General features: G+C 53.3%; 12 protein-coding genes across 12 annotated transcripts; 5 read left to right on the forward strand and 7 right to left on the reverse strand.

The window, feature by feature from the left end:
* Nucleotides 1-370: 370 nt before the first annotated feature.
* On the reverse strand, nt 371-2,057 carry P168DRAFT_242544 (maltose permease; the record flags this gene model as incomplete). Its single annotated transcript, XM_024833811.1, has 3 exons — nt 371-752; nt 818-1,804; nt 1,864-2,057. The coding sequence occupies 3 exons, from the start codon at nt 2,055-2,057 to the stop codon at nt 371-373; spliced, it is 1,563 nt and encodes a 520-aa protein (XP_024689758.1).
* A 546-nt stretch (nt 2,058-2,603) lies between these two features.
* On the reverse strand, nt 2,604-2,973 carry P168DRAFT_59642 (uncharacterized protein). The gene has a single exon (XM_024842038.1). It carries the CDS (start codon nt 2,895-2,897, stop codon nt 2,688-2,690), a length of 210 nt encoding a protein of 69 aa, XP_024689759.1. The 5' UTR covers nt 2,898-2,973; the 3' UTR covers nt 2,604-2,687.
* A 1,254-nt stretch (nt 2,974-4,227) lies between these two features.
* P168DRAFT_299477 (class I SAM-dependent methyltransferase) lies at nt 4,228-5,097 on the reverse strand (the record flags this gene model as incomplete). Its single annotated transcript, XM_024838347.1, has 1 exon — nt 4,228-5,097. One exon carries the CDS (start codon nt 5,095-5,097, stop codon nt 4,228-4,230), a length of 870 nt encoding a protein of 289 aa, XP_024689760.1.
* A 1,322-nt stretch (nt 5,098-6,419) lies between these two features.
* Nucleotides 6,420-8,102, forward strand: P168DRAFT_312968 (DEAD/DEAH box helicase; the record flags this gene model as incomplete). The annotated part of the gene is made up of 1 exon (XM_024839615.1): nt 6,420-8,102. The coding sequence occupies one exon, from the start codon at nt 6,420-6,422 to the stop codon at nt 8,100-8,102; it is 1,683 nt and encodes a 560-aa protein (XP_024689761.1).
* An 80-nt stretch (nt 8,103-8,182) lies between these two features.
* Nucleotides 8,183-10,671, reverse strand: P168DRAFT_312969 (putative poly(ADP)-ribose polymerase PARP). The gene is made up of 6 exons (XM_024839616.1): nt 10,531-10,671; nt 10,367-10,480; nt 10,003-10,314; nt 9,094-9,936; nt 8,964-9,046; nt 8,183-8,906 (listed from the first exon to the last, which is right to left on the reverse strand). The coding sequence occupies exons 1-6, from the start codon at nt 10,592-10,594 to the stop codon at nt 8,334-8,336; spliced, it is 1,989 nt and encodes a 662-aa protein (XP_024689762.1). The 5' UTR covers nt 10,595-10,671; the 3' UTR covers nt 8,183-8,333.
* Nucleotides 10,672-12,991: 2,320 nt separating this feature from the next.
* On the forward strand, nt 12,992-13,943 carry P168DRAFT_321587 (acetylesterase; the record flags this gene model as incomplete). The annotated part of the gene is made up of 2 exons (XM_024840484.1): nt 12,992-13,498; nt 13,578-13,943. 2 exons carry the CDS (start codon nt 12,992-12,994, stop codon nt 13,941-13,943), a joined length of 873 nt encoding a protein of 290 aa, XP_024689763.1.
* Nucleotides 13,944-14,173: 230 nt separating this feature from the next.
* Nucleotides 14,174-15,837, reverse strand: P168DRAFT_329886 (MFS transporter; the record flags this gene model as incomplete). Its single annotated transcript, XM_024841525.1, has 1 exon — nt 14,174-15,837. The coding sequence occupies exon 1, from the start codon at nt 15,830-15,832 to the stop codon at nt 14,174-14,176; it is 1,659 nt and encodes a 552-aa protein (XP_024689764.1). The 5' UTR covers nt 15,833-15,837.
* Nucleotides 15,838-17,057: 1,220 nt separating this feature from the next.
* Nucleotides 17,058-17,639, reverse strand: P168DRAFT_321589 (uncharacterized protein; the record flags this gene model as incomplete). Its single annotated transcript, XM_024840485.1, has 1 exon — nt 17,058-17,639. One exon carries the CDS (start codon nt 17,637-17,639, stop codon nt 17,058-17,060), a length of 582 nt encoding a protein of 193 aa, XP_024689765.1.
* A 1,073-nt stretch (nt 17,640-18,712) lies between these two features.
* P168DRAFT_321590 (T6SS phospholipase effector Tle1-like catalytic domain-containing protein) lies at nt 18,713-20,509 on the reverse strand (the record flags this gene model as incomplete). Its single annotated transcript, XM_024840486.1, has 2 exons — nt 18,713-20,311; nt 20,378-20,509. The coding sequence occupies 2 exons, from the start codon at nt 20,507-20,509 to the stop codon at nt 18,713-18,715; spliced, it is 1,731 nt and encodes a 576-aa protein (XP_024689766.1).
* A 940-nt stretch (nt 20,510-21,449) lies between these two features.
* Nucleotides 21,450-21,981, forward strand: P168DRAFT_59687 (uncharacterized protein). The gene has a single exon (XM_024842039.1). It carries the CDS (start codon nt 21,516-21,518, stop codon nt 21,822-21,824), a length of 309 nt encoding a protein of 102 aa, XP_024689767.1. The 5' UTR covers nt 21,450-21,515; the 3' UTR covers nt 21,825-21,981.
* Nucleotides 21,982-22,474: 493 nt separating this feature from the next.
* On the forward strand, nt 22,475-22,888 carry P168DRAFT_284707 (uncharacterized protein; the record flags this gene model as incomplete). Its single annotated transcript, XM_024836146.1, has 1 exon — nt 22,475-22,888. One exon carries the CDS (start codon nt 22,475-22,477, stop codon nt 22,886-22,888), a length of 414 nt encoding a protein of 137 aa, XP_024689768.1.
* Nucleotides 22,889-24,564: 1,676 nt separating this feature from the next.
* Nucleotides 24,565-26,037, forward strand: P168DRAFT_293019 (NAD(P)/FAD-dependent oxidoreductase). Its single transcript, XM_024837723.1, has one exon. It carries the CDS (start codon nt 24,656-24,658, stop codon nt 25,994-25,996), a length of 1,341 nt encoding a protein of 446 aa, XP_024689769.1. The 5' UTR covers nt 24,565-24,655; the 3' UTR covers nt 25,997-26,037.
* Nucleotides 26,038-26,095: the final 58 nt, after the last annotated feature.

A 26,095-nucleotide genomic window follows, 5' to 3' on the forward strand; every position in this document is an offset into this window, starting at 1 on the left:
ATCTTAATTAACGATGAGGTACGGGGATGGAGGAAGACAGCGTATACGGATGTATCTATTATGTGCATAGATGAAGCATCACATACAGAGTGATTCGATTGAATTTAGTTATGGGAGGGTGGCAAGATTGAGTTGGACGTCCTGGTACGGCCCACTTTGACATGAAGTTTGGAACATGGCTTGTCTTGTACACCTCGAAAGCCAATACAATAGCAGACAATATGCTACATTCATTTCATCCATATCGATATATACCCCAGTTGTAATGAACCCTGCCACACTCCGCATTGAAAGTACAAAACGCCGAGGGAATATCGCCACCACCAAACCCAAACAATAACTCCAACGCAAAAACCCCCACACAATAATACTAAGCACCCACTTTCCCCTGTTCCGGCGTCCAATGCCGGAACGCCCTTGTAGGCAGTCTTAGCGCGAACATCATATCCAACTCTGCCGCAGACCGTCCACGCATCTCGGGAATGTACAGCCAGACGAGTGCCAAGCTGATCAAACACAACGCGGTATACACAAACCCCGTCTTGACGCCGATATTGCCCTCATCGGTGTTGTAGATGTACGGGAGGATGACGGCAAACACACACGCCGTAATGCTGTGTATGATCCAGCCCAGTGCCTGCGTCGGACCCCGCAGTCGCAGGGAGGACGTCTCCCCTGCGGCGAGGACTGAGGCTGGCCAGATGCCGTTGCCGGCGACGAAGATGATGCAGATCATGCAGGCTGCAGTGACCCTATACTTCAAGTTAGACATAGTTTCCTTCAAGGTCTATATTGTGTTACTCTTGAGGGAACATACCAAATCGTCGAGCTCAAGGTTGGGAACCACCCCGAGATCCCAATCAGCGTCCACAGCACAAAACAGATCCCCAGAGTGACCAGCATGAGCGGTCGACGTCGCGCCACGGACATGGTCCAAACAGAGATGATATTGGCAATCAACCCGACCGCAATCCCCGCCATCAGGATCAGCACGCTGAGATTCGGCTTCATACCAATCGTCTGGGCGAAGTAGCTCGCGTTGGACATCAGCCCCAGCCCGAAAAACTGCGGCATGAGGTGCGCGATCATGACGATGACCGTACGTCGCAAATCAGTGCCTTTGAAGCAATCGGCGAAGGTGATGCTTGATCCAGCCGTCGCGTGGCTGTTCTGCCGCTCCTGCTCCAGCAGCAGCAAGAGTTTGTCGACCTGCGCGTCAGTATCCACGCTCTTCTCATGCAGTCGTCGCTGCGACCGGCGCGCGGCGTCGATTTTCCCCTTGCGCAGCAAGTACGGCGGACTCTCGGGGATGAACACCGCGGTGATGACCAGCAGCAGCGACAGCGCCCACTGCGACGCCAGCGCAATCAGATACCCCCATCGTCCGGGTACCGACAAACACCCAAAAACCACAAGACCCCCGATCAACTGACCCAACATTGTCATAACAGGAATCAGCGCCTGTGTCGAACCCCGCAGACTGAGCGGGGCGATCTCCGACGAATACGTCTGCGCCGTGCAGATCACCTGCCCCGCCGCAACGCCCTCGATCAATTTTCCGAGCAGGAAGATCCCGCGCCTTGTGTCGGGGTCGGGTGAAAAGGCCGAGCAGAAGCAAGCGGCGATGCCCAGCGCGGACTCGAACGAGCCTAGATGCAGCGAGAATCGCCGTCCCCAATTGTCGTATACCCAACCTGCGACGCCCGCGCCGAGGACGTTGCCGATGCTGGGCGCCGCTGTCCACACGCCTAGCCACGACGAGGGTAGAATGTATTTGTCGCCGTATTTCACGCCGTAGTCTTCTCTGTTGTGCACCTTATTAACTATACATGCTCTTTACCGCTCAAGACCAGGACCACTCACTGGAACCCCGGCATGGCAGTCAGCGTGCTAACAATAACCATGTCGAACCCGAACAACAGAATCGCAGGACACACAGCGAAGATGTACGCGACAATCCGCGGAAACTTTCTCACAGCAGCCAGCAGAGTCAACGTCGTCTGGCTGTCCTCGCCATCTAAGACGACGGTGGCCTCAATTCCATCTTGGTGGCCCATTTCGTCGCCGATTCGTAAAACACGCTGAACACCGTTTTACATTCTCCTGTCTCGAAGAAGTCGAAGACAGAAACAGAAAGAAAGGAGAAATGAAGGCGACAGCCAGACAACACAGTTCTTATCTCGTCCGCACCGCACGAAGCCAAGACCGCAGATCCACGAATGCGGGGTTCGCTTCGAGAAAGGCCTCTCATTGCTGGGATGGATGGCGTAAGGCGTTGGCGTAGACTTGTCACGCTGGTTTCTTGGACTAGTTTGCCCGATCCCTGCGACAGATTCAGGCCGTGCCGTGTCGGCTTTGGGTATAGTTCGTCTCGCTGCTCTGGTGGGTAACCCGGTAGATCATGATGGGGTGCTGGGTGGGTTTGATCGACTGGGATGGAGATTCTGGGAGCACTATTGTGGGGATTATCATCTGTGTCTGTTGCTTATACTTCAGCAAGGGGGGGATTATGGGGTTCATGTGAAAGGATTACACCGAGGTGTTCCCAGCTAATTGTGTAGACTAGGGTGGTTGTGGCGGTGATGGGGAGGTTGGCGGGCTGAATTAGACACGCGTTGGGATTGGTTTAATGACTAGTTTGGTTCTGGAAATGCGGGGAAATTTCAGAGATGATCAGGTGTCTTTAGTTATATTAATTGTATTGTTGAGTGAACAGATGAGGGTTTATTGACGCTGGTGTATGTCCCCACCCTGCAGTTCGTTATGGAATACAACCTGGACGGGAGGATGATCTGTGAGATACACCCTCCCATGATGCTGACATGACCACAGAATGAGGAGCCGGACGGCCAACACGCCCTCCAACCTTCCCGAAAATCAATCTCGCGGCGACGCATACACCAAGTGGCTTGGCGCAGTTGGTATCCGACGATAAACGTCTAGACGCGGCCATAAACGATGCTTTGACGGAGAGGGGGATCGGCGAGTGGTGCTCCCGATGGTGGTCTATTGAGATGTTTTGACGGGGACCAAATCTTTGGTAATAGACATGAGGCCTGACTAGAAAGGACAATATATAATACTAGCAAAGCAAAGATAAAACGTAGCAGCATTTGGACTTCAACACTATTACCGGTATGTGTCATCTTATTCCAACACCTAACCACATAGACACGGCAAGGGACTGCGTTAGACATGTCGCAAGGATCACCGATCATTTTTAGACATGTTGCGCTCGGATTGTATGAAAGTCACAACGAGATACTAGAGAACATACCCAAGGTTAGTCACTGAAAGTGTACTACTTTATCACAGCGCCCCTCACGCCAGTTGATGCCTCATCGGTGTAATGGTGAAACAAGATCACTTAGTATTAAGGATCCTTTATTACAGGCGCACTGGGGGTTGGGTCCTTCCTGTCAGCCATCATCACAACAGGATAGAAGCATATGGCCCCTTAGATACGCATGGTAAAATTGGAAGTTGATACAGTCACTCGATCAGAATCCTCGCCTGCGTGCAAGAGGGAACCAGACATTGCTAATGTCATTTCTCTTGTTGTTTCCAAATACTGACCTTGCCGTCAGTGACTGGCTCTCTTATGTATCCTCCCTAGCTGATCCTCAACTTAGCGATTATGTAGATGAGGTCCTTTGAATCGCAATATTATCAGGGATGCAATTTGTTGCACTGGGGGAGCTTTCGATCTGCTATGGTCAATCGCCAGAGTGGGATATGGCGTGGAAGATGAAGCACGGCGGAGCACGTCCATATATAAATCAGGGAATGATGACACGCATAGAGGATGTAGATCCCTGCAAGTCATGCTAAGTTTATAATAACGCTGCTCAAGGGGCGCTGCTCAAGGGGTGAAATAAGGGCGGATACCGCTGGATCTTAGAATTTTCAATGGATCGACATTCTTTACAACCCTTGCTTAGGGTTGACTGGATTGTCTTATATGGTTTAATCACATTCTCATCGACAATATTTGACGATTGCAGTTGGATCTCCAGATACAGCTATTGCTCGCCAGATAAATACCATCTCCAGATATAATATCAAACCAACTACCGGGGATGGGACAGTTTAGAATATAGAATGAACCCAGAAGCTCTTCCCATTTGTCATCTATAATTATAAGGAGACAATTTTCATAATTATGAATGATACATTGACCGATAAACCCATATATACATCAAACAAAAAAAAAAAAAAAAAACACGCTTACAGCTTCAATTCAGCGACCGGCGGCTTGCGCGCGACCACCACAAACCGGGGAATACACAAAGCAGCGCCACGCTGCCCCTCGGCAGCCGACTCATGCACAAAGCGATAGAAGCGGTTCGCGCCATCCTTCTCCCCAACAGACACCAACCGATCGCCGAACTCCTCCATCGTACACAGATGCTGGTCGCCAAACGGCCGGATCAGATCGTCCTCGTCATCGTTCAGCTCCATCTTCGCATCAGCGAACCCGATCTCCTTAAGCAGCGCCGGCAAGTCCAGCATCCAGTCATGGCGGCCTTCCGCCCAGCACGCCAGGCGCAGCTGGTCCAGCGCGGGAGTCTCCATGTTCGGGTCGATCTTCTTGACGCGCGTCCGCACCGAGTCCATGTCGTCCCACTGCAGGTAGCCGCCGGGCTTGAGCAGACGGTAGAAGTTGGTCATGGCGCGCGTGCGGTCCTCGTTGGTCAGGACCATGATGACCAGACGTACGTGCACAAAGTCATACTTGCCGACCATCTCCTCGGGCACGTCGTCGAACAGACTCCAGTGCTGCAGTTTGATGTTCTTGGGCATCCACGGGCTCGGCGGGCACTGGCTGAGGTTGATGTCGAGCCCGTTCAGCTCCGCGTTCGGGTACTTCTTCGCCACGTCGATGAGCCACATGCCCGTGCCAAAGGCGATATCCGCGATCGCCACCTGGGCGTCGCTGGCCTTGGGGAGCGAGATGGACGGGTGGACGACGTAGCCCAGGGCCTCGCGCCAGAGGTAGTGCTGGAGGTTGAGGCGCGAGGCAGCGCGGAAGTGGCTGTCCAGCATGTAGCCATGGCCGTTGGCCAGGTTGAAGTCGGCGTCGGGTTTAGGGGCCATTGTGAGGAGGTGTGTAGGGAGTTTGGTGTGGTTGGAAGTGGGGATGTCAGGATCATGGCCATGCTTAAATACCACCACGGGTGGAGCACCACCACCTACGGGGCGGAGACGCGGTAGGAGAGGGATAAGCCGTCCGAACCAGACCCAATTTGTCCAAAGTACTAGCTGGCTACGATGCCGACCCGGCGCTGATTCGCGGCGCATGGTCGGGTGTGGCCCATGGACCACATTCCCACCACGACGATCCTTTGGGTTTCTCGGGGCGACAGCACGCTAGTCTATCTCTAAGCGTGCAGCTAGGGCAAACGGTTCACGTTCCGCAGGACGCTTTCCTCCCACCGGGCCTGACTTGACAGGTCCTCTCTGGTCAACTATTGGTGGGCGGACACAGGGTGGGAAGCTCCAGATAACCCCTCCTTCTACTTCTTTCAAACCGTCAAACGCCAGTATGTCGATCAGCACCGAAGGGAAAAGTAACACCGCGAAACGGGCCCCTCCCCACTTACCAGGGACTTCCGTCTCCCAATCATGGTCCCGTGTCATCTGCATCTTGCCCCGGATCCGTACCATTGACCCCCCTCCTGTTGTCTCCTCCTGTCATCCGCTACTGGAGCTAATGGCATGGCGTCCATGCTCGGAGAGTACATCGAGGTCCTGTGCCGCAAGCCTCGGTCCTGTCGGGGGGAAATCCGGTTTGTGAATGGGGCCAATCTCGGTTAGGGTTAGGCTAACCGTATACGAACCCCTATACTCTGTTGATGATCGATAGCCACGGAAGTAGGAGCAGAGATGTTTCCTCGACCACCATGTGAACAACAGAATGCAACTGTGGACCACCAGCACGTCCTCCACAGCCCAACGCTGTGGTGGATGGGACGTCCTGGCCGTGGTGGGGTTCTCGTGACAGCCGGTGGCAGGGGGGGTTGTCGGAGAATATGCAGACCCCGGTCAGCGTGGTCTGATCTGACCCTCCTGTCTCTGATTGCCCCCTGGGATTTCCGGAGACCAATTGGACATGGCGTCTCCATCTCCATGCGAAACATCGTCGCATCCAGGAATCATAATGCAGGGTCATAATGCAGGGGTTTATCCTAGTCGCTGAGTCAGCTGTACACTCCCGATATGGCCTAGCGCCTTGGCATGCCTGCCGATCGCTGCATGCTTACCTAATCCCAGCAGTCTCTGCTTTCTTTTTTATCAATTTTTCCTCATTTTGTCGTCGATCAACACGATAGACTGAGAAGAACATGACCGGCGTCCCTACATGAGCTGCACATCCTTTACCACCCCCCCTACCACCTGAAACCCCCGGAACCACCTTGATGAGTTCCTCCCCCGACAATGGCACCCCGCCGTACGCCAGCATGGCCGGCAAGCTGGATCCCCAGCTGCTGAAAGCCATCGATGCGATGGGCTTCACGTCCATGACGCCGGTGCAGCACCGCGTCCTGACTGAGCTCCCCACCTGGCGCAGCGACTGCCTCGTGCAGGCTAAGACCGGCACGGGCAAGACCCTGGCCTTCCTGCTCCCCGCGCTCCACAGCCTGCTGCACGGCCACGCGCCGCCCCCAGGCCAAGTCGGCATCCTCATCGTGACGCCGACGCGCGAGCTTGCCCAGCAGATCGCCGTGTCGTGCGACCAGCTCACGGCGACGCTCGCCCAACGTCTGGAGTGCCACATCGCTGTGGGCGGCACCGCGCGCGCCTCCGCCCTCTCGCGCTTCCTCAAGGGCTCGCCCTCCATCCTCGTCGCCACCCCCGGCCGTCTCAAGGACTACCTGTCCGAGGCGGCGCCCGCGCGCAAACTCGCTCACATCCGCACCCTCGTCCTCGACGAGGCCGACACCATGCTCGACAGCGGCTTCCTCGCCGACATCCGCGCCATCCTGCAGCTCATCCCCTCCAAGGCCAGCGCCAAATGGCAAGGCATGTGCTTCTCCGCGACGGTCCCGCCTCGCGTCCGCGACGTCGTCAACGTCGTCCTCAACCCGGGCTACCACACCCTCTGCACAATCTCCAAGGACGAAGCTCCCACCCACGAGCGCGTCCCGCAATACCACATGCCAATCGACAACGTCGGGTCGACCTTCAACACCCTCGCCGCGCTCCTCGAGCGCGAAGCCCGCACCAACGCGAAGATCATCGTCTTCGGCGTAACGGCCAACCTCGTCGCACTCATGGCCCGCGCCTTCTCCCAAGGCCTCACCACCCTCCCCGTCTTCGAGATCCACTCGCGCCTCAACCAGAGCGCGCGCACGCGCACAACCACCCAATTCAAGGACGCCCGCGCCGGCGTGCTCTTCGCCTCCGACGTCATCGGCCGCGGCATGGACTTCCCGAACGTGGACCTGGTCATCCAAGTCGGTATCCCGGCCTCCGGCGAGCAATACGTTCACCGCGTGGGTCGCACAGCGCGCGCCGGCTCCGACGGCCGCGCCATCGTGCTCCTCACCGAGCCGGAATCCTTCTTCCTGCGCAACAACCGCCACCTGCCCATCAAGCCTTATCCCGAGGCCGACGCCGTGCACGCCACCGCGGCTACCCCCAAGGTCCGCAACGGTGTCGCCTCGTCGATGCACCGCGTCGAGGAGTCCACCAAGCAGCGCGCGTACTCGTCCTACGTCGGGTTCCTGGCTGGCTCGGGCTTCCTGAAGCCGCTGCGGCTGGATAAGCCCGGTCTGGTGCAGGTTGCGAACGAGCTCGCTGTGAAGGGTATGGCGTGTCCTGAGCCGCCTGTCATGGACCGGAAGGTCGTCGGCAAGATGGGCATGAAGGGCATTCCTGGGTTCAACTACGGGAGTGGTGCGCGCGACTTGGACGGCGATGGTCTGGCCCCGCGGTCTGGTCGTGGCGGTGCGAGAAACAAGACTCGCGATGCGTTGAGCCCTGGTGCCGGGAGAGATGCGCGTGGTGGGATTGAGAAGTCTGGTGGGCGTGGGCGTGGTGGTGGTCGCGGGCGGGGAGGCCGCGGTAGAGGACGCGGCGCGCCTCGCAGGGGGGCTTGAGTTATGTATAGACAGCGCTTGAGTTGTGTTCTTTCTTATGACCCTTTAAACTTTCATGTTAGATAGATAGATATTAGACTGCGCTCTAGATAGATTTATACCCTGTCCTACAATGTTGTCGCTCAAGAACAAGATTAGAAATTGAATAATGAATGGACTGCAATAGCAACGCTATACCCATCCTGATGTACAGTAACTCCCAATGCCTCAAAAAACTGAAGTGAGCCACAACTAGTTAATCTTCACCTGAAACAGATACCGCTGTCGAATCTGCGCCACATCATACACAATATACTCATTGTAGCACAGCCCACTGGGTCCCTTCCTAGCCGCAGTCGCAACCGACGAGTCAGGCATCTGCACCCCCCGCAAGCTATCATGGACACAGCCGGCGTCCGTCCACGCGCCGGGGATCGAGCTGCCGCGGCCGAGTGTAGCGTACTTGCCGGCCTTTTTGACCTCGGAGTCGGCGTTGTAGTTGGAATCGTTCAGTTCCAGCATGGGGTCGCCCAGTTCGACGTCGCACAGGAGTAGCAGGCCCGTGCCGCCGCTGTTGTAGGAGCAGGTGTACCCCGCGGACTTGCTCGAGATATCGGCGAAGTAGACGCCCTTGCCGAACATGTAGCCGCTGACGGGGGCTTCGGGGGGTGCGATCCTCAGGCCTTGGCTGAGGATGCCGCCGAAGTTGGTGCTGCGCGATCCGTGCCAGAGGAGGCGGCGGTTGCTGTTTTTGAGGTCGGCGTAGGGGGAGGATTCGAACCGCTCGGTTTCGCCTTGGCGCTCGATGCGGAAGATGTTGATTATCTGCTGGAGTTAGTTGATGTGTGGTGGATTGGAAGGAATGCGTTTGGTTGGGGGTACCTGGTATCCCATGCGGTGCGTCGAGCCGCGTGATTGCTGGAGGTAGTTGAGCAACTCTTGGAACTCGGTGCACGTGTGGTCCACTGTCCATATTAGTGCGGTCGAGTGTACCGGGGTCGAGCCAACTTACAGGCTGTCATCTCTTCCATGCCCAGGCTTTGGAACTGCCGGTCCAGCTCGTGGATGTTATCCTCCCGCTTGGACTCCATGATGGTGTTCGCGACCTCCATCTCGGTCAGGGCCTCGAGCAGCTCGATCTCCTTTTTGATTTGCGCGTCGGTGTTCAGCACGGGCGGTCGGTTGCGGCCGAAGACGTGCGGGATGGTAGTGAAGTACTGATCGCTGAGGTCTGCCATCGCCGTCGCACACGAACTGTTGTACTTTAGCGGCGCCAGTGCAGGGTTGCCGGCAAGCTCCGACAGGTCCTTCAGTATTTGAAACCCGTTGCGGAGGGTGCGTTTGCTCAGCTTGCCCAGGGGGAGCTTCAATGCGTCGTACGACATGGATGCCATGACGGACATGAAGTGTTTCTTGTTGAAGATGAACGACATGAGGTCCTGGACGGGCGCGGTCAGGGTGCTTTGTACGGGCGGACGCTTCTCCTCCTCCCCCTTCTTCTTCTTCCCCCCTGCCTCGTCATCTTCGCCGTCCGAGTCCTCCTCGTAGTTGCGCTCGATGAAAGTGTACTTCCCTTTCTTCGGGGGGTCCAGCCGCTTCTCCCACGACAGGCCCGACTTGGCTTTAAACTTCTTCTCGAATTCCCTCTTCGCCGTCTCCAGGGCGTTATCGCCTAGCAATGCGCTTTGACCGACTTCACCGACGCGGCCCCAGCGCGTCCACGTTGAGAAGGTCTGTCCCGCGGGGTCGACCAGCAGCTGAAGGCGGTAGAACTTATTATTGTTGGCGGCTGCCACGGTCTGGTTCAGCGCGGCATCCCAGATCAACCCCTCGTCATCAATGTACACCGAGCGGTCTAGGCGCGAGATGCGTTGTCAGCAACGTCCGATGGCGGTGTTTCGTGTCAGTCAGGGGTAGTTACTGGTTAGAAAGCACGCCTCGTCCACGGGGATATTCAACTTCTTAGAGCCGACTGTCTGAGCATCCTTGACTCTTTTGCGGGCGCTATCCTCATCATCGTCTCCGTCTACATCCTCGTGAAGGACCTCTTCAAGCGTACGCTTCTTCTTCGGGCTTTCCTTCGTGCCGTTCGCCTTGTTCTTCCCGTCGACCTTGTCCTTGCTGATGCCCAGTGCGTAGTCGTCGACGGCCAGAGGCTTGCCCTCCTTTTGTGACTCGATCAACCAGTCGATGGATACGATCTCGCAGTTGTAGACCTTGATCGCTTTGATGTCTAGGGCTGTCAGTATGCTTGCATGAGAGCTGAACACAGATAGGCCACCCACACTTGGAGTTCTTCCGGTCGACCTCTCTCTGATTGGTGATGAAATGGGTACAGTTATCTTCCACCCCGTAGAGGTATGATCCCCCCAAATTCTTGACGATTTTGGAAATTTCCGCTGTCTTGGTCAGCTCAGTTTGCGCGTCTTTTGGTGTGTACCGTATCAACCTTGGGTATATCCGGAGAAAGACCCGCTCGCAGTGACGTGGATGTCTTTGAAGCTGGACGACATTATGTCGGTGGAATTGGAACGAAGCAACGACAGATAGGAAGCAAATTGAGTCTGCGCGAGCAGAGAGAAGCCACCGGAGAAGACGACATGGTGTTCGTATAAATACTCGTGACTGCCGCTTGTTGCTCTCGTGTCTGGGCCTGAGCGATTAGGCCCCCCATGTCGGTGGCTGCATGCTCGCCGCGCTGTGATTGGCCCGTCACATCCCCGAGTCAGGCACCAGACCACGTGACCCTTTCTGCCTAGAATTCCGAAAAAGGACTAGCGTGTTATCTACTCTCCAACATCTGATGGATCTTTGGGGATGAGAAGGTCTGCAATCGTTAACTATGGTCGACAAGATTGATCATGCCCTTGCAGATAATGTCAGAGCACACCGACTATAATTTGCTACTGCATGATTAGCATGAGCTGAATGATGCTGCATCCAGGACGACCCAAGATATATAACGCTTTGATTGACGTCGCGAAATATATCAAACCATTCACGGTGTCCCCTGATATCAACTGGTGGTTTAGTCTGATAAGGAATTATCTTTTACCGTATTTGAGGCAATCTTCAAGTCATCCAAGGCCAATCGAAGTGTCAGATTTCCATGGATAAAGGGAAGGTGGAACGGTCCGTTCCGAGAGCAAGGGGGCCTATCTGAGACGGGATGGCATCCGTCTGGGCTGGGGTATTTGAGGGCATCAACTTTTGATCACAGCATGCGTCTCACGCTATGTTGGACGGATGGAGAACTGTCTCGTGGAATAGATGAAAACGAACACAATGTTCGGGTGCAGGGTAAAGGCAGGTGATAGCCTCGCCGAAGCGGACGATCGATAATCGGGCGCCGTCGACCTACAAATGCACTGTCTTCCGATCAACGCCATTGGATGTGCTGCAGATGACAGGCGAATGGCCACTTCAGCGACTATATCGACACGTTGTAATTCATTGACACTCATCAAGAGACAGACACCTTCTTCTGGCCTGTTGGAAATGGTACACGATTGGTAGCGTCTTATGGTGGACAGTTGAATTCATTGGATTTGTTCAGACGCAGACTGGGAGTTGTTCAATTACTCCCTGTTGAACATCTTCCAGCAAAATGTCGGCTTGATTTTCCGGTCATGCCCGAGATGGTGGACCTAGTCCCCACAGCCGTCATCTCTGAGTAAACAGAACTGGCCGTCTATGGAACGGGACATGCATGCTGATAGACGAGCAGCACATTGCCTGCCAATATGAAAATCATCCGCCATGTCCAATTTCAGCTTTTCATAGGCATGTTGATCACAGAAGTGAACAACACATGTTACCTGGATGATGCGACCAAACACACAAGGATGTGATGCCACATCCCTTGAAGGATGCGAACAGGGGTATGAAACGCATGAGACCCCTCTTTAGAGAGCAGTACAGTTCAATAGTCATGCCAGACTGGAGTGTCGTGCGCCCCGAAGTTCACTAGGACAGAGGTTAGGCCCAAAAGATATTCAATCGGCGCGTACATGGATCCTGTCAGGGTGTACTGCATCCATAGCGCTGTCTTACGAAATTAACCCTTTATCTCTTCCTGACCAAACATCGACACCAGTGGGCTGGAAACCCAGAGAGAAAGCCCCGGCCCGGTCGTGGGGGCTAAGCCGTGGATAACAATCGCGGTTTGGTACGACAACCGAGCCAAATATAAGCCAAGCATGACACCGATCCTCCACATTAATAGCATGGCGAACTCCTCTCAGATGATTGAGCCACATAATCGGGTACTCGGGCACTTGTACCTGTCATAGCCTATGGAACAAGGCTACGCATGTTGATCTCCTAGAAGGATTCTTAGACCCTGCAGGAATCGAGGCTTAGTTAGCGGGCGCCTCCTGTCGGTATACTTCTCGATCCGACAACCGACCCTGCGCATTTCTCTCCCCGTTTATACCTATCTGATTATAGTGCTCTGACTGTAACCCGCAACTCCAGCGAAGACGGAGTATAAATACTTCCGACACGCAACTGTCCACTCAAATCCTTCAAAACCTACCCTGCCACGCACTGATCCTGACTGCCAAGATGGAGCGGATTCGTGCCGATCACGATCCATATTTCCGCTAAGGCGTCCTGTTTACAGCCTTCCAGCGGGGCGATTATCATTCACCGAATGGGGTTGTTATACTGCAGAGTCCGCTGGCGTTCCTTTAACCTTCGCAAGGCTAGGAAGTCGATCGTATACGAATTGGACTGAGTAGGAAGGGTCCTGTGGGGGCATCTTTTGGGTGCGCAAAGGCTGAGATAGTAAATATTATATATGACCCGTCTGTCACCTCTCGCGACAGAATTATCTTTCATCCATCACTCATAACAGCACCAGTATCTCAATATACGAAACGACAGGAAAATATACATATCCATCCACCATGAAATCTAGCATTTTCCTCCTCCTGGCAACGTCCCTAGCGCACGCCGAAGCACGCTTCGCCCCCGGAAGCACCACCGACGAAATCACCATCCCAGAACACGATACCCTAGACGACAGCATAGTAATCACCACGCCCGAAAACGCCCCCAACGCAATCGACCCCAACAGAGGCGACACCAAGAAACCCCCCTATTACCTCCTAGTCGGCGACTCCACCGTCGCCTCCAACACCGGCTGGGGCGACGGCCTGCTCGCGCTGACGTCTCACCCCGACAACGGCATCAACTGGGGCAAGGGCGGTGCGACGACTGTCTCTTACCGCGAGGAGGGCCTGTGGGACCAGGTGATCTCTAACACGACCGAGTTCAAGGTTGACCACGAGCCTATCGTGACGATCCAGTTTGGTCATAATGACCATAAGGTTAATTCGGGTATCTCGCTGCATGGGTTCGAGGAGAATTTGAAGAATATGGCGCTGGATGTTAAGAAGGCTGGGGGGACGCCGGTATGTTTTCCCTCTTTCATTGTTCTCTCCATCATATTTGACCGAAGACCCGACCAAGAGCACCAACTAATATACACAGATCCTCATAACCCCCCTCACAGTCCGCTCCTTCGAAAAAGACATCCTAGTCGACAGCCTCGCCCAACAGCGCGAGAAAGCCATCGCAGCCGCCAAGGCCGCCGGCGTGGATTTCATCGACCTGAACACCGCCAGCAGGAACTACGTGCAGAAGATCGGCAAGGAAGGCTCCGCCAGCTACGACCTCAACTCGAATGACCAGGTCCATCTGAGCCCCACCGGGCGGGCGGTGTTCGCCCGTATGGTGGCCGATTTGCTGGTCAAGGCGCGGCCTGATTTGGAGAAGTCGTTGAAGGCGAAGGATGAGGTTAGTGAGAAGATTGCTGCTGGGGAGGTTGTTACTGTTGATCAGGAGAAGCAGCAGTAGGATTGGGGGTTCGATTATTTGGATTGGATTCAGTGAATTCTCATGGCGATTGATGGATTTGTTGGGATAGAGAATTCAATGCGTTTATATTGTTCTAAATATATGTATAAGAGACTAATATTATGATGTGACAATATGCGATGATAAGCAAGAAGATGCTCACAGCACCCCCCCCCCCCCCCCCCCCATTGAAACAACTATGCCATAGTATACAAAACTCAAGTCTAAAATTAATTCTTTGTGAACCTCTGTCGCAGGCGCTTTCCATAAGTGTAAAACACAAACGGAATCAACACCATAGCCAGGGAGATAAACGCCAGCAGCCACGACGCCCACTGCAGGCCCAGCTTCTTATACATCTGTGTAGTAAAGAGCGGGAAGGCAGCGCCGCCACCCGAGCGGAGAAAGACCTTTGCAGCGAGCGCAGACGCCGCGTATTTGTGATAAGCGTCGATGATGTAGTTATTAACGCCGTAGTAGCAAAGAACCATGCCGAAGCCGAAGGCGATGCCGGAGGAAGCGGGGCCAACCCAGATGATATGTTTGAAGGAGGTAGCGCCGAGAATGAACAGGGCGATGGGGATGAAGGGGGCGCCGACGAGGGCGCCGATAAGCCGGTCTTCGGGTGTGGGATCGCGACGGGCGCAGATGGTGCGGAACTGGCGCTCGATGAGCGGGGTGACGAGGAGGGCGAAGGCGGCGCCGATGAGGATGGGGATGAACATTAGGCCGATGAGGCCGTCGTTGTAGTTGTAGAGGTCGCCGAAGATGACGGGGTAGGCGAAGAAGAAGGCGTAGAGGAGGGCGTAGATGAGCATGATGTACATGCACATGAGGTCAAGGACGGGCTCGGTGAGGATCATGGTGATGGGGCGGACGAGGCTGGTGCGGACGATGTCGCGGAATGTGAGTTTCTGGATTTCTTGCTCGGTGATGATGTTCGGGTCGCCAGTTTCTTTGCGCATGCGTGCTGCGCGCCGTTTGAGGATGACGGGCGCGTAGGTCTCTGGGATGGAGCCTACGAGGAGGAGGACTACGCCCGCGAAGGCCATGTTGACCCAGAAGAAGAGATCCAGACGGCCTGAGCCGATGTTGATCCAGCCGCAGACGATGGGGCCGACGACGGGGCCGCAGTAGGGCGCGGCAGCGAAGTAGGCGATGGCCATGCCGCGGTCTTGGATGCTCCAGACGTCGGCGATGGTGCCGCCGGCGAGGGAGAGACCGGAGCTGGAGAAGACGCCGCAGAGGAAGCGGCAGACGAGGAGACCACCTATGTTGGGCGCGAGCGCGCAGGGGATGTTAAAGATGACGTATAGACCGAGCGAGATAATATAGACGGGTTGACGGCCGATGATCTCAGACAAGGGTGACCAAAGAAGCGGCCCGACGGCGAAGCCGCAGACCATGATGGAGCAAGTCAGGATGGCTACTTCTTCGGACACGCCGTACTTGTCCTCAATGAGACCAAGGCCGCCGGTGACGATGGAGGAGCCGTATGCGACGCAGACCACCAGGCCCGATGCCACCATCGTTACGTACCACCGATACAATTTCGACCAGTTTAGCGGGTTTCCGGGGTCGTTGGTGGTGAAGGTGACAAACTCGGCCTCCTCCGGGATCTTTTCTATATCCGACGGACGGCGCGTGGGCACGCGGCTGCGGATCTCCGTGAGCGTTCGTTCCGGCACGAGACCCGTGTCGGTCTCGAGGGTATATTCCTCGGGGAAGAGAGGGTAGTCATCGCGACCAGCTTCGGGGTAGTTGAAGTCTAGAGGAGGAGGGGTCTCGGGCACGCCCTTTTCGCTGAGAGTTGCTCGAGTTTCGGTGCGATGTAAACGCAGGACGCGGGAGTCCACAGAACCTCGGCGGTCCTCCATGGGGTTCGACATGTTTACCGTAGAAGATGGGATGTTTCAATTGTAGAAAAGAGTTTTGTACGGGAACGCAGAGCTTCTTATGGAGGGATCAAACTCTCGACGTCATTGTTAACTCTATATCAATGCCGAGATATGCCGGGTTTTCGCCGCATCCCCATGCTTGATTTGTCTTGTATCAATCTATAGATACTGATCAATCTATAGATACTGGAATGGAGTCCAGAGCCATCCATGAACCCCTAAATGCCTCATCAGAACCGGTTTTTCGGGCCGTGATGGCAACTTCGTGATGGCAACTTCATCCGTTGAGTCACCGTCCTTTCCCCACTTCGGCATACCCGGGACTGAATTCTCATTGATATGGCATTGCCAAATGATTGCAATGATCGCAATGGTGGTTCCCGTATAAGAGCCCGAAAATATCGATATATCGTAGCAAATCTTATTGATATAGTCGATAACCCGGGACCAATGGCCAAAACGCACCCTAGTCAAGGCAAAGATCAGGATCTTATCGGAACCTCGTGGATCAGCCATCGCCATATGTCTATGATGTCATGGACGAGACAACATATTTCTATCCTTGGCCAGCAATTGGGTTTGATAGAACGAGCTATCCATGGTCCTGATGTCGCGGCCCGAGCGGCAGCTGGGTGAAACTCGGCAGGAACTCGGCGATGGGCTGTTCTTGAGGGATTATGACATCGGTCAATTGATGTTTGAATTGAGGGAAATCATGAAGTCTAGACCGTGCGAGGAGAGAAGTTCCAGATCTGTCGATTCTTCAAGAAATAATCAGTGTGGGTTAGTCAGGTACCATGGTTGACTGCCGGCCTGCCTTATATTCAAAGCCCTAATTGTTTACTCTTCCATCCAGCACTTCTGGATAACCCCATTGGACTGGCGACTTCCTTTGTGTACAAGTTTTAATGTTCGACTAGACTGAAAACAACAGAAATATACACTAATTAGTTGCAGCGATCCAGCACTACATAATACTATAGCCTACATCGCTACTACCTCGCTACTACAATGGAATTGTACCAATGAAGAATGATGTGATACTGTCAAAGACCAGCTATCTAACTAGTAGATTGCCCAAACCCAAAGGGAAGTCTCGACGATCACAACAAGCGAGCCCGAAGGCAGTCGAAAAAACAACATCGGTAATAAAAGACCCATCAATCAAGGCCAGCCATCAATGCCAGCCGACAAGAGACCAAAGAGGATTGGCGGACTAATATCCAAGCATGAGATTCATATTGACACCGACAGGGCAGCCATAGGTGGCGTGGTCATCGTTGGGCTTGTGGTAGACGCCGGGGCAGTCATCAGAGCTGCATTCAACCATGGGACAGTTGCTCTCATCATCGGGGATGAGGGCGTATGTATTGCGGACGAACTCCGATCCAGGACGCAGGTTGATGGTCGACATGTCGCGGAAGATCTTGTCGTTGGTGCGGGTGTACTCGAACTGCAAGACGTTGTTGATGTCGGGAGTCCCGGCCGCTATCTTGATGGACACGCCGCCGTTGGGGTTGGGGCTGAAGCGGTAGGATTCCTTGTGGGCGCCCCACATAGGCTCGAGGGTGATCATTGGGCCCTGTTTGGTGTCCACGGACCAGAGGTAGACGGGGACGCGGAGGTGGTTTATGATGGTGACGGCGCCGGGCGCGGCTTCGATGCTGCTCACTTCACCGGTCTTGATTTCGGCGTCGATGAGCTCGGCCACGGCGGAGTTATGGTCGGCAAGAGGGGAGGCTAGAGCCAGAGAGAGGAAGGCCAGGAGGAAGATGATGAAGTCGTGGATGAACTTCATGTTGGAGGTTGGGTAGTTAGGAGGGTTTATTTAAGGTTGGAGGACGAGATGCTTGTTGGAGCAGAGGATGATTGTCAGAGGTACGGGATGAGGAAGAAGAGAGATGATTACGGAGGGAAGAGGATGAGGATGAGGATGGGAGAGAAGAGAGCAAGAGGATAGGAGAGGGGAGATGGAGGACTTTATAGCCAACGAAATGGTTGAATCTGTGGTTGTAGTTATACAGTGATCGTGGTTTATCACCGGTCAAGTCTGCTGAGATATGGTGAATTATGGACATGCTGGACTCATCTGGTGGAGCATGTAGAGATGGTGATATAGGATAGTGGTTAATTATCGAGAAGAGCCCTGTTCAGATCGAGTGACAAGAAGAACAACGGTAGACATCTGTCTGTTAACCACAGTGATCGAGTGATAGGACTCGATGAATGCAAGATTATCCACGACTGGGCACTGGCAGACAGGATCTGGCCTCTAAAACTAATATCACTCCAATTATCAAAACAGTGTTGTGGTTGGACTCTAGTGAGAAACATAGAATTATAAAGAAATTCATATAGTTACTCGAAACATGGTGAAAATATGGGATATGAATCATAGCTCATGGACTGCAATGACATCCATTCTATCTAACTAAAAGCCTGATGGAGGCCACATAATATTCCAGTCATATATGGCTATCAATATGGGTCCAGGGCTTTGGTGGTGCATAGTGACATCTTCATCTGCATGGTAATATAGTGTGGGTTGAACTATTATAAGTGAAACAGTAATGTTTACTGCCAGTAGTCTATTATATAGAATAATTTACATTCAAACCATCTTGGAAGAAGGGGGCCATGTTAAGACAGAGGACTAGTGGCTACAGAAGGCTTTCAATCACGGCTTGAAGAACCCCTGCTAGGACGCAAACCCACTTCTACAAGTTGGGCCATTTCATAGGTACAGAGAGGATGAAGCGATACCTGAGGTCTAAGAGACTACCAATAAACCATTATATATTTACATCATGCCCCTGTCCCTTGTGTACAATAACTCCAACAAACTCCAGAAGACCATCAAACCCAGCAATATCACACATTCGCATCATCACAGAATGTACTAGGCCTCTTGCGCACAAATGTCCCCCGGATTGGATCTCCTTCATGGCGAAATGCCTTCCACTCCCCAATACCATATTCTTCCGGTGCGCGCTTCACACCCCTCCCCCCACCCCCCACAATAACATTCCCAGGCCGATAGGTGGGATCTCGTTCCATCCGTTGGATCACAGAGATATGGATCTGGGCATCATCCGGGATATCCCGCACCTCACCCCGTGGAAGCGGCCACGAAATCGGCTCCCACGAGCCATCTGGCCGGAGATCCATGCGACGAAACGGAAGAAACTCCATGAGTCGCCATATGAAGGTCGAGATGTTCGACAGACCACCGCCATAGCTGAGACTATCATGCACGATGCCCCGCGCCATCGTCTCATGGAGGACCTCGTGGAATCCGTGTCTAGGGCGTTTGCTCCGATTTTTGGCATTGAATTTCCGGCTGCGGTTTTCGTCGACCGACTCCTGACAATCGAATCGTTTTAACTTGACAGGATCAAACTCGACGCCTGCTGCCTGCGCCTCTTTGACCATCCACACGAGCGGAATATGGCTCAACGGCCACGGGTCGTTGGTATCGACTCCCCACCCGCCGCCAACATCAGCGTGTTCCCCAGCGAACCACACCTCCTGGACATCCTGCCTCCGGGGAAATTTTTGTTCAGGCGTCGGCATGCTCAGAGGCGAGAAAAGTCGGTCCGTCGCAGTGCACTGACGCGGCGTCTTAACAATAGGCGAACCAGTCCAAAGCCGCAAGCTAGAACGGGTCGATGACCGCCGCCGCGGCGCGCGATATATCGTCTCGTCATCATCCTCCGACGAAGAATCATCCGACTTCTGCCCCCTATCCTCCTCCTCAGCATGCCCGTTCAGCAACCTCTCACCCTCTCCATTCAAGGCGTTCTCCTCATGCCAGAGCCTTGACGAAAATGTCCGCTGAACACCCCGCGGCCGTCCCTGCGACACCAAGTCCTGCCGAAACTTCGCCCTCCGCTCATTGATAGCCACCGCATGGCGCACAACCCTCGCCTTGCTGCGCGAACTATACGGGAACTGACTGCGGCCCATCCACGGGCCCTCGAACATCGGCACGCTATTCACGGTATCAAACAGCCCCAAAAACCTCACCGGCTCAACCGGCCAGCTAAATGTCTCCCGAAACGCCTTCATATACTCGAACAGCATGCGCGTCTCCTCATCCTCATCGCTCCCGCGCCGCAACTGCCAGCGCGAGAACTTCCTCCACGCAAACGCAATCAGCTCCTCGTTTCCCGGCTGCAGCAAGCCAATATAGTCGAGCATTTCGGATAGGAATCGCGCCGTGTACGCCCCGCGACTGAAGCCGAACATGTGGATCTCGTCACCGGGTGTGTAGTGGTGCATTAGGAAGCGGTATCCGCCCAGAACGTGCTTGTCGAAGGACGACCCCAGCGCGGCGTCAGCCGCTTTGCGACAGGAGGCTTTGAAGCGCTGGAAGAGGTTGGGGTCGCTGTCGAAGTTGTCGGCGTTGACGTAGGTGCCGATGCCGGGCTGGTAGTAGTGGTATTGGTGGCTTTTGGTGCGGTCGAGCATCTAATCGGTTAGTATTTCCTTCCCTCATTGTACTTGTTGAAAGAGACAGAAAAATAGGTCCCTTACACGATAGATCTTCAGCAAATTGGTATCAGACTCATCCCCCGCAAATTTATTCCCCGTGCCATCGAAGCACAGGATAAACCGATGCCTCGGCGGCAGAGGACCAAACGGATCCATATCGACCGATCGTGGCATTATATCTCCAGGTTATACCTAACAACAGGAACAAAAAGGTAACAAGCATAGACCCATCGTTCCCGAAAGCTGGATCCCACCGTCTATATAGCCTCCCCGCGCGGCGTGGCTTAGACCATATGCAAGTGACAAGAAATACGAAGGGGGTCGCATATTGCAGCTGGAACTGGGGTTTTTCTTTCCCCCTATTGGACACGGCGGTGAGTTTTGCGGGCGCAGCCTTGTGAAGGGCCTTAAGGCTGACGATCTGACTAGTCGTCCCTAATGCAGGGGCTGGTTGGACGGCGGTTGGTCTGGGCGCGCGAATGTGGTTCTGCGCCTTGTGGGCGGGCGCCTGGTGTGGGGGGGGTTTGGACCTGTCAGGTAGTGGGATTTATATCGTATTCCGGTTGTTTGTTCGGTGAGAATATGGACTATTGGCTTGGCTGCTTGCTGGTGGTGGGGATGGGTTTAGTCTCGGTTGCAACGTTGATGCTAGTCAGACGAATGTGGATCATGCAGGAGTTAGTCTTGGATTGCGTTAATGGAGATTTTGTCTGATTGAGGGCTTTGAGTCATGGTGTTAGGCTACCCATGTTTTAGATGAATGAAGGTGTTGTTTACTATATGTTACTGTCTTTGCTAACTCACCTGGGTTACAACATGAGACGGGTGGAGTAAACATCATCGGGCTGTATACAAGCGATAATCGATTATTCTCGTGCTTTGCCCGTAGTATGCAAGTCTTAAAACATAATAATTTCCGATCTATACCCCAGAGTACGGAGTATAAATAATCAGATCTAAATGTAAACTCTAAGCCACGTTGCTATTTAAATCCCGAGCCTCGTGACACAACTGTATATTTAGTAGTTTCGGGTTTCAGGCCAAGACATTTATTAGATTGGTCATCAGTATGCATGCAGCTTCAACGTCTAGTGTATACTTTTTTGTAAGAGTTGTCTAAGACTAATAGCCAAATCCAGTATAAGGTATTTTGGCTGGAACTGTCCTCCAGAAATGATACATGCTACCACTGAAAAAGAGAGCGGGCGGAAGGAAGATAGATCGACTACAGTCTACCCCTAATAGGAAGCCTGAGCTGCAGGTATTCCGACCAAGTGTGGCGAGTCATGTTATAGTACATATGAAACTACGAATGATGGCATCATGCACAGTATTAGTATGCACAGTTGGAGCAATAAATGTTGAAAAGAGCAAAAAGCCAAGAGAATATGGACGACCTACCTATATAGTCAATCTCCAGTTATTGATACATTGCCCTGTTCAAGCAGAGTGGTACTATCGTTTATTCATACAACAGTCAGAGGCTTAGCGGTGAAACATGAGTGGTCTGTAACAGACTTTTCCGAATCGCTGCAATGGGACATAAAATGGAATATCTGTAGATTGTAGGGGAAAAGTCAGGACCTGATTTTCGGCACTCTAAAACAGGACTTATAGAGAATTGTTGTGACTACATTATGGACCCCAGAACCAAAATGTAAAAGAGAGAGAGAGAGGAGTTGGGGGGGGGGGGGGGGGGGCATTTTGATGTAATGTTGGAAATAAGATGACTATAAAAGATACTCGCAGAGCTCAGAAATCTCTACATATCTTTTGTAGCCGAGTGGTATTCTTTGCCTTGTGCAATAGCAGTCCCAGTGTGATTCCAGTGTGATAAAAGTAGACATTCAAATTGAGGAAGTATTTTGAGATGATCCATGACTATCATCGAGCCACAGACGTAAGAATAATTCAGACCATCAGCACTACTTCCTTCATCACCGATCATCATCAAACAAGTCTCTACCCACCAACTAGAAGTCAACACAGACCGTAAGATTATCACGACCAGCAGGTAAACCATCGCAAACCTGCATTACAGGTCAAACCTATAAGTACCCGTCTGATTCCAATGACCTCCCCTCAACACCCATTCCAAGAAAACCAATATACACCCCTAAGAACAAACAAACCACCACCATGAAGACCACCCACCTAACAGCCTTCCTCTCCACCTTCCTCCTCGTCTCCGCCAAAAACCACTGCAACAAATCCACCTACACAAACGAGGTGTCCGGCGGCTCCCCCAAAACATCCGACTGCAAGACCCTAGCAGACAACATCTCCGGTGGCGGAGACTGGACCAGCTCGGGGGCCTCGCAGCGCGAACTAGCCAAGCACGGAAGCTGCCGGTTTGGCACGGAAGAGGCGGCCGGCGAGGGTTCCCTGAACTACTATGTGGGTAACGAGGATATCATCGATGTGATTAATGAGATGATCAAGCGGTTTGATCCTGAGGGGAACGGCAGACTGGGGGGGTCGGGTGAGTTCCATTGCGATGTGCCTGCGGCGAATGGCGGTAGGGCTGGGAAGATTAAGTGGGGGATTTATTAGGGGGAGCCATCCAGTGGTAATTACTAGTGGAATATGCTGGTTGATGTCTGTTTTGTACGTGTTTTGTGAGTTGGACTGGCAGAGATAGGGCTTGTGAGTTATTACTGTCTGTCTGTTGATAAGGGTGTGGATACGGATGTAGTGGACGCAGTCTCGCAATGATGGAATTCTATGACATTGCTCTTTGCAAACTATTATCAATTATGGGTCAGCTCTAAGGTTGGGAGTAATGAGGTATTACATATGATTTAGTATGGAGAAGTGGAACTATAATTCAGACCAACCCGCAGATCAGTTACATAATATATAGATGAGAATGCATAGTAAGTATTGAACCTGGAGAAAACTGTGGATAATCTTGGTCAGACATAGGGCAAGTCCATAAATAGTGCTTACCAGCCCCCAATCTAAACATTAGTGATTACTCTACCGCTTCACTCCATGTAAGATATTACGATCCTGCTGAACATCTGATCTTGTGAAGTGAGCCGTGCGGTGGCTTGGACTTTAATTCTATACACACTGGTGACTTTGTCAGTTGTTCTATTTCCCGGATTCAAGACGGCTGTTATCTACATAGTGTGAAGATCATGTGCATACTGGGATAACCCCAGAACTATCTGGAGGCAGATTCCCCAGCATGACATCACTCCATGTGAGTTAGTACTTCACCAATCCAAGGATCTATACCAGACACCACTGGAAACTACATAATCTGTGTCCGTGGGGTGCTTCTAGCTCATGCACAGTACTACATTTGCAAAACTCCACAGACGTAGTGTTCGGTGGGTGGGCCTGTTTGACAGGTACTCTTTGATAAACCGACGCTTTTACTAAATATGGCATGGGAGCAAGGGCTAAACTTACGGTTCGTTCGGGTGTCAAGTATATGGCACGTCTAGGTGATGGGGATTCCAAACCCCGCATAAGTTAGACTAAACGCGTCTGTCCACTGATCCAGCCTTGGATATTAGGGATCGCCGATTTGTATGTTTATTTGTAGTGCCCCACATGGGGCTATAACGGAAGAGATCAAAATGCGGTGATTATTTATAGAATGTGATTATAACAGTTAAGGAAATTAGTAACATTTCAAGTGGACTAATGAAGACATATAACACCAAATGATACAGAACAGGAAACTTCAAAGAATCTCACACTATCAAACCCCGTCAAACCCCCCCTTAACATGAACCATGGCTCTAGAACGGAATATTCCGGAGCATGGGTGGTTTGATTCTTGAAGAATCTCTCATTGGGTGGACCGTATATTCCGTATAGACTGTACTCGCCGATTGATATCCCCGGTTGATGGGCCAATTTATGTCCTAACAGGACTCACGCGTCGGCCGCTTTCCAAAACAGCGAGTCGTAACGTGGGACACCCATCTAGAAGTGGTATTAAAAGTTAATCCCACAAGCCATGACCAGAGTTGATGATTTCGCCCCGAGTAGCTGGTATTGGCAATCCAGGCACTATAAAACTCTTGGGGAAATGACCTCACTGGGCAGGGGCGGATGCCAAGCCCGAACTCGGATGTCCCGATCGGGCAATAATGCTGGCAACATCGCCGATTGACGGCCGAGAGCTGAGTCAGCCGGATGGCGAATCGGGCTAATCATGCAAATCATGCAATTGTGCAGCAAGCTCGAGAAGCTTAAATGTTTTTTCTTCCCCTCCACATTGACTCATTTTGATCCCACCCCTGTTTGGTGTGTTTTCTACGTCGTTTTTGTTTCTTGCAACAGGTGACTCACTCAGTTCCAATGTTTCGCCGTTCCGTCACCTCCACAGCTGCCCCCGCTGTGCGGTCGGCGCTTAAGGCCCAAAGGGGCTTTGCGTCGGCCTCGCCAGTGAGCACGGCCGCCCGAAACCACAAGGTCGTCGTGATCGGCGGTGGTACGGCCGGTCTCACCATCAGTCACCAGCTCCTGCGGTCGGGGAAGTTCGCCCAGGATGATATCGCGGTCGTTGACCCCGCCGAGTTCCACCACTACCAGCCCGGCTGGACGCTAGTCGGCGGCGGCCTCAAGACCAAGCAAGAGCTCCAGAGCCAGCTGAAGGGCTTGCTCGACCCCAAGCTCAAATTCTACAACACCAACGTGGGCACCTTCGCCCCGGAGAAGAACGCCATCACGCTCGGCAACGGCGACACCCTCGGCTACGAGCAGCTCGTCGTGGTGCCCGGCATCACCATCAACTACGACGCCATCAAGGGTCTCCCCGAGGCCCTCGCGAACCCCGACGCCCCCGTGTCCTCCATCTTCGGCTACGAGACGGTCGACAAGGTCTGGAACAACATCAGCAAGATGAACAAGGGAGACGCCATCTTCACGCAACCCGCGGGTGTGATCAAGTGTGCCGGCGCGCCCCAGAAGATCATGTGGCTGGCGTTGGACCACTGGAAGAAGCAGGGCTTGTACAAGGCGCACTCCCCCGAGTCGCCTATCAAGATCAGCTTCGCCACGGGAACGCCGTCCATGTTCGCGGTGCCCAAGTACAGCGCGACGCTGGAGGCGCTGCGCAAGGAGCGTGGTGTTGAGGGTCTGTTCCAGCATGACCTGGTCTCCGTCGACGGCAACAACGCGACCTTCGCGCGCGCCGAGACCAAGGATCAGGTTACGAAGCGCTTCGATCTGATGCATGTGGTGCCCAAGATGGGTCCCCACGGCTTCGTCAAGAACAGCCCGCTGGCTAACGAGGCCGGCTTCGTCGACGTCGACGACTTCACCACCCGCCACAAGAAGTTCGGCAATGTGTGGTCCGCGGGCGACGCATCCAGTTTGCCGTGCTCCAAGACGGCTGCGGCTATCACCGCCGAGGCCCCCGTGCTGGTGGGCAACCTGATGCTCGCCATGGAGGGCAAGGCGCCCGACGCCGAGTACGACGGGTATGCGTCGTGCCCGCTGTTGACGGAGTACGGCAAGGTTCTGCTGGCAGAATTCAAGTACGGTGGGCAGCCCAAGGAGACGTTCGGCAACCTGTTTGGCATTGACCAGGCGGTTCCGCGTCGCGCATTCTATCATCTCAAGAAGGACTTCTTCCCGTGGGTGTACTACAACTCGATGGTGAAGGGCACGTGGGGAGGCCCGAAGGGGTGGCTGTAAATGTATTATAGATAGATAGATAATATTCCTCTCTTTTCTTCTTCTTTCTTTCTCCCATATTTGTCTATTGTATAATTTTCGGTATAACCACCGAGATCA

Source organism: Aspergillus campestris (genome assembly GCF_002847485.1).
Source record: "Aspergillus campestris IBT 28561 chromosome Unknown P168scaffold_12, whole genome shotgun sequence".
NCBI classification, from domain to species: Eukaryota; Fungi; Ascomycota; class Eurotiomycetes; order Eurotiales; family Aspergillaceae; genus Aspergillus; species Aspergillus campestris.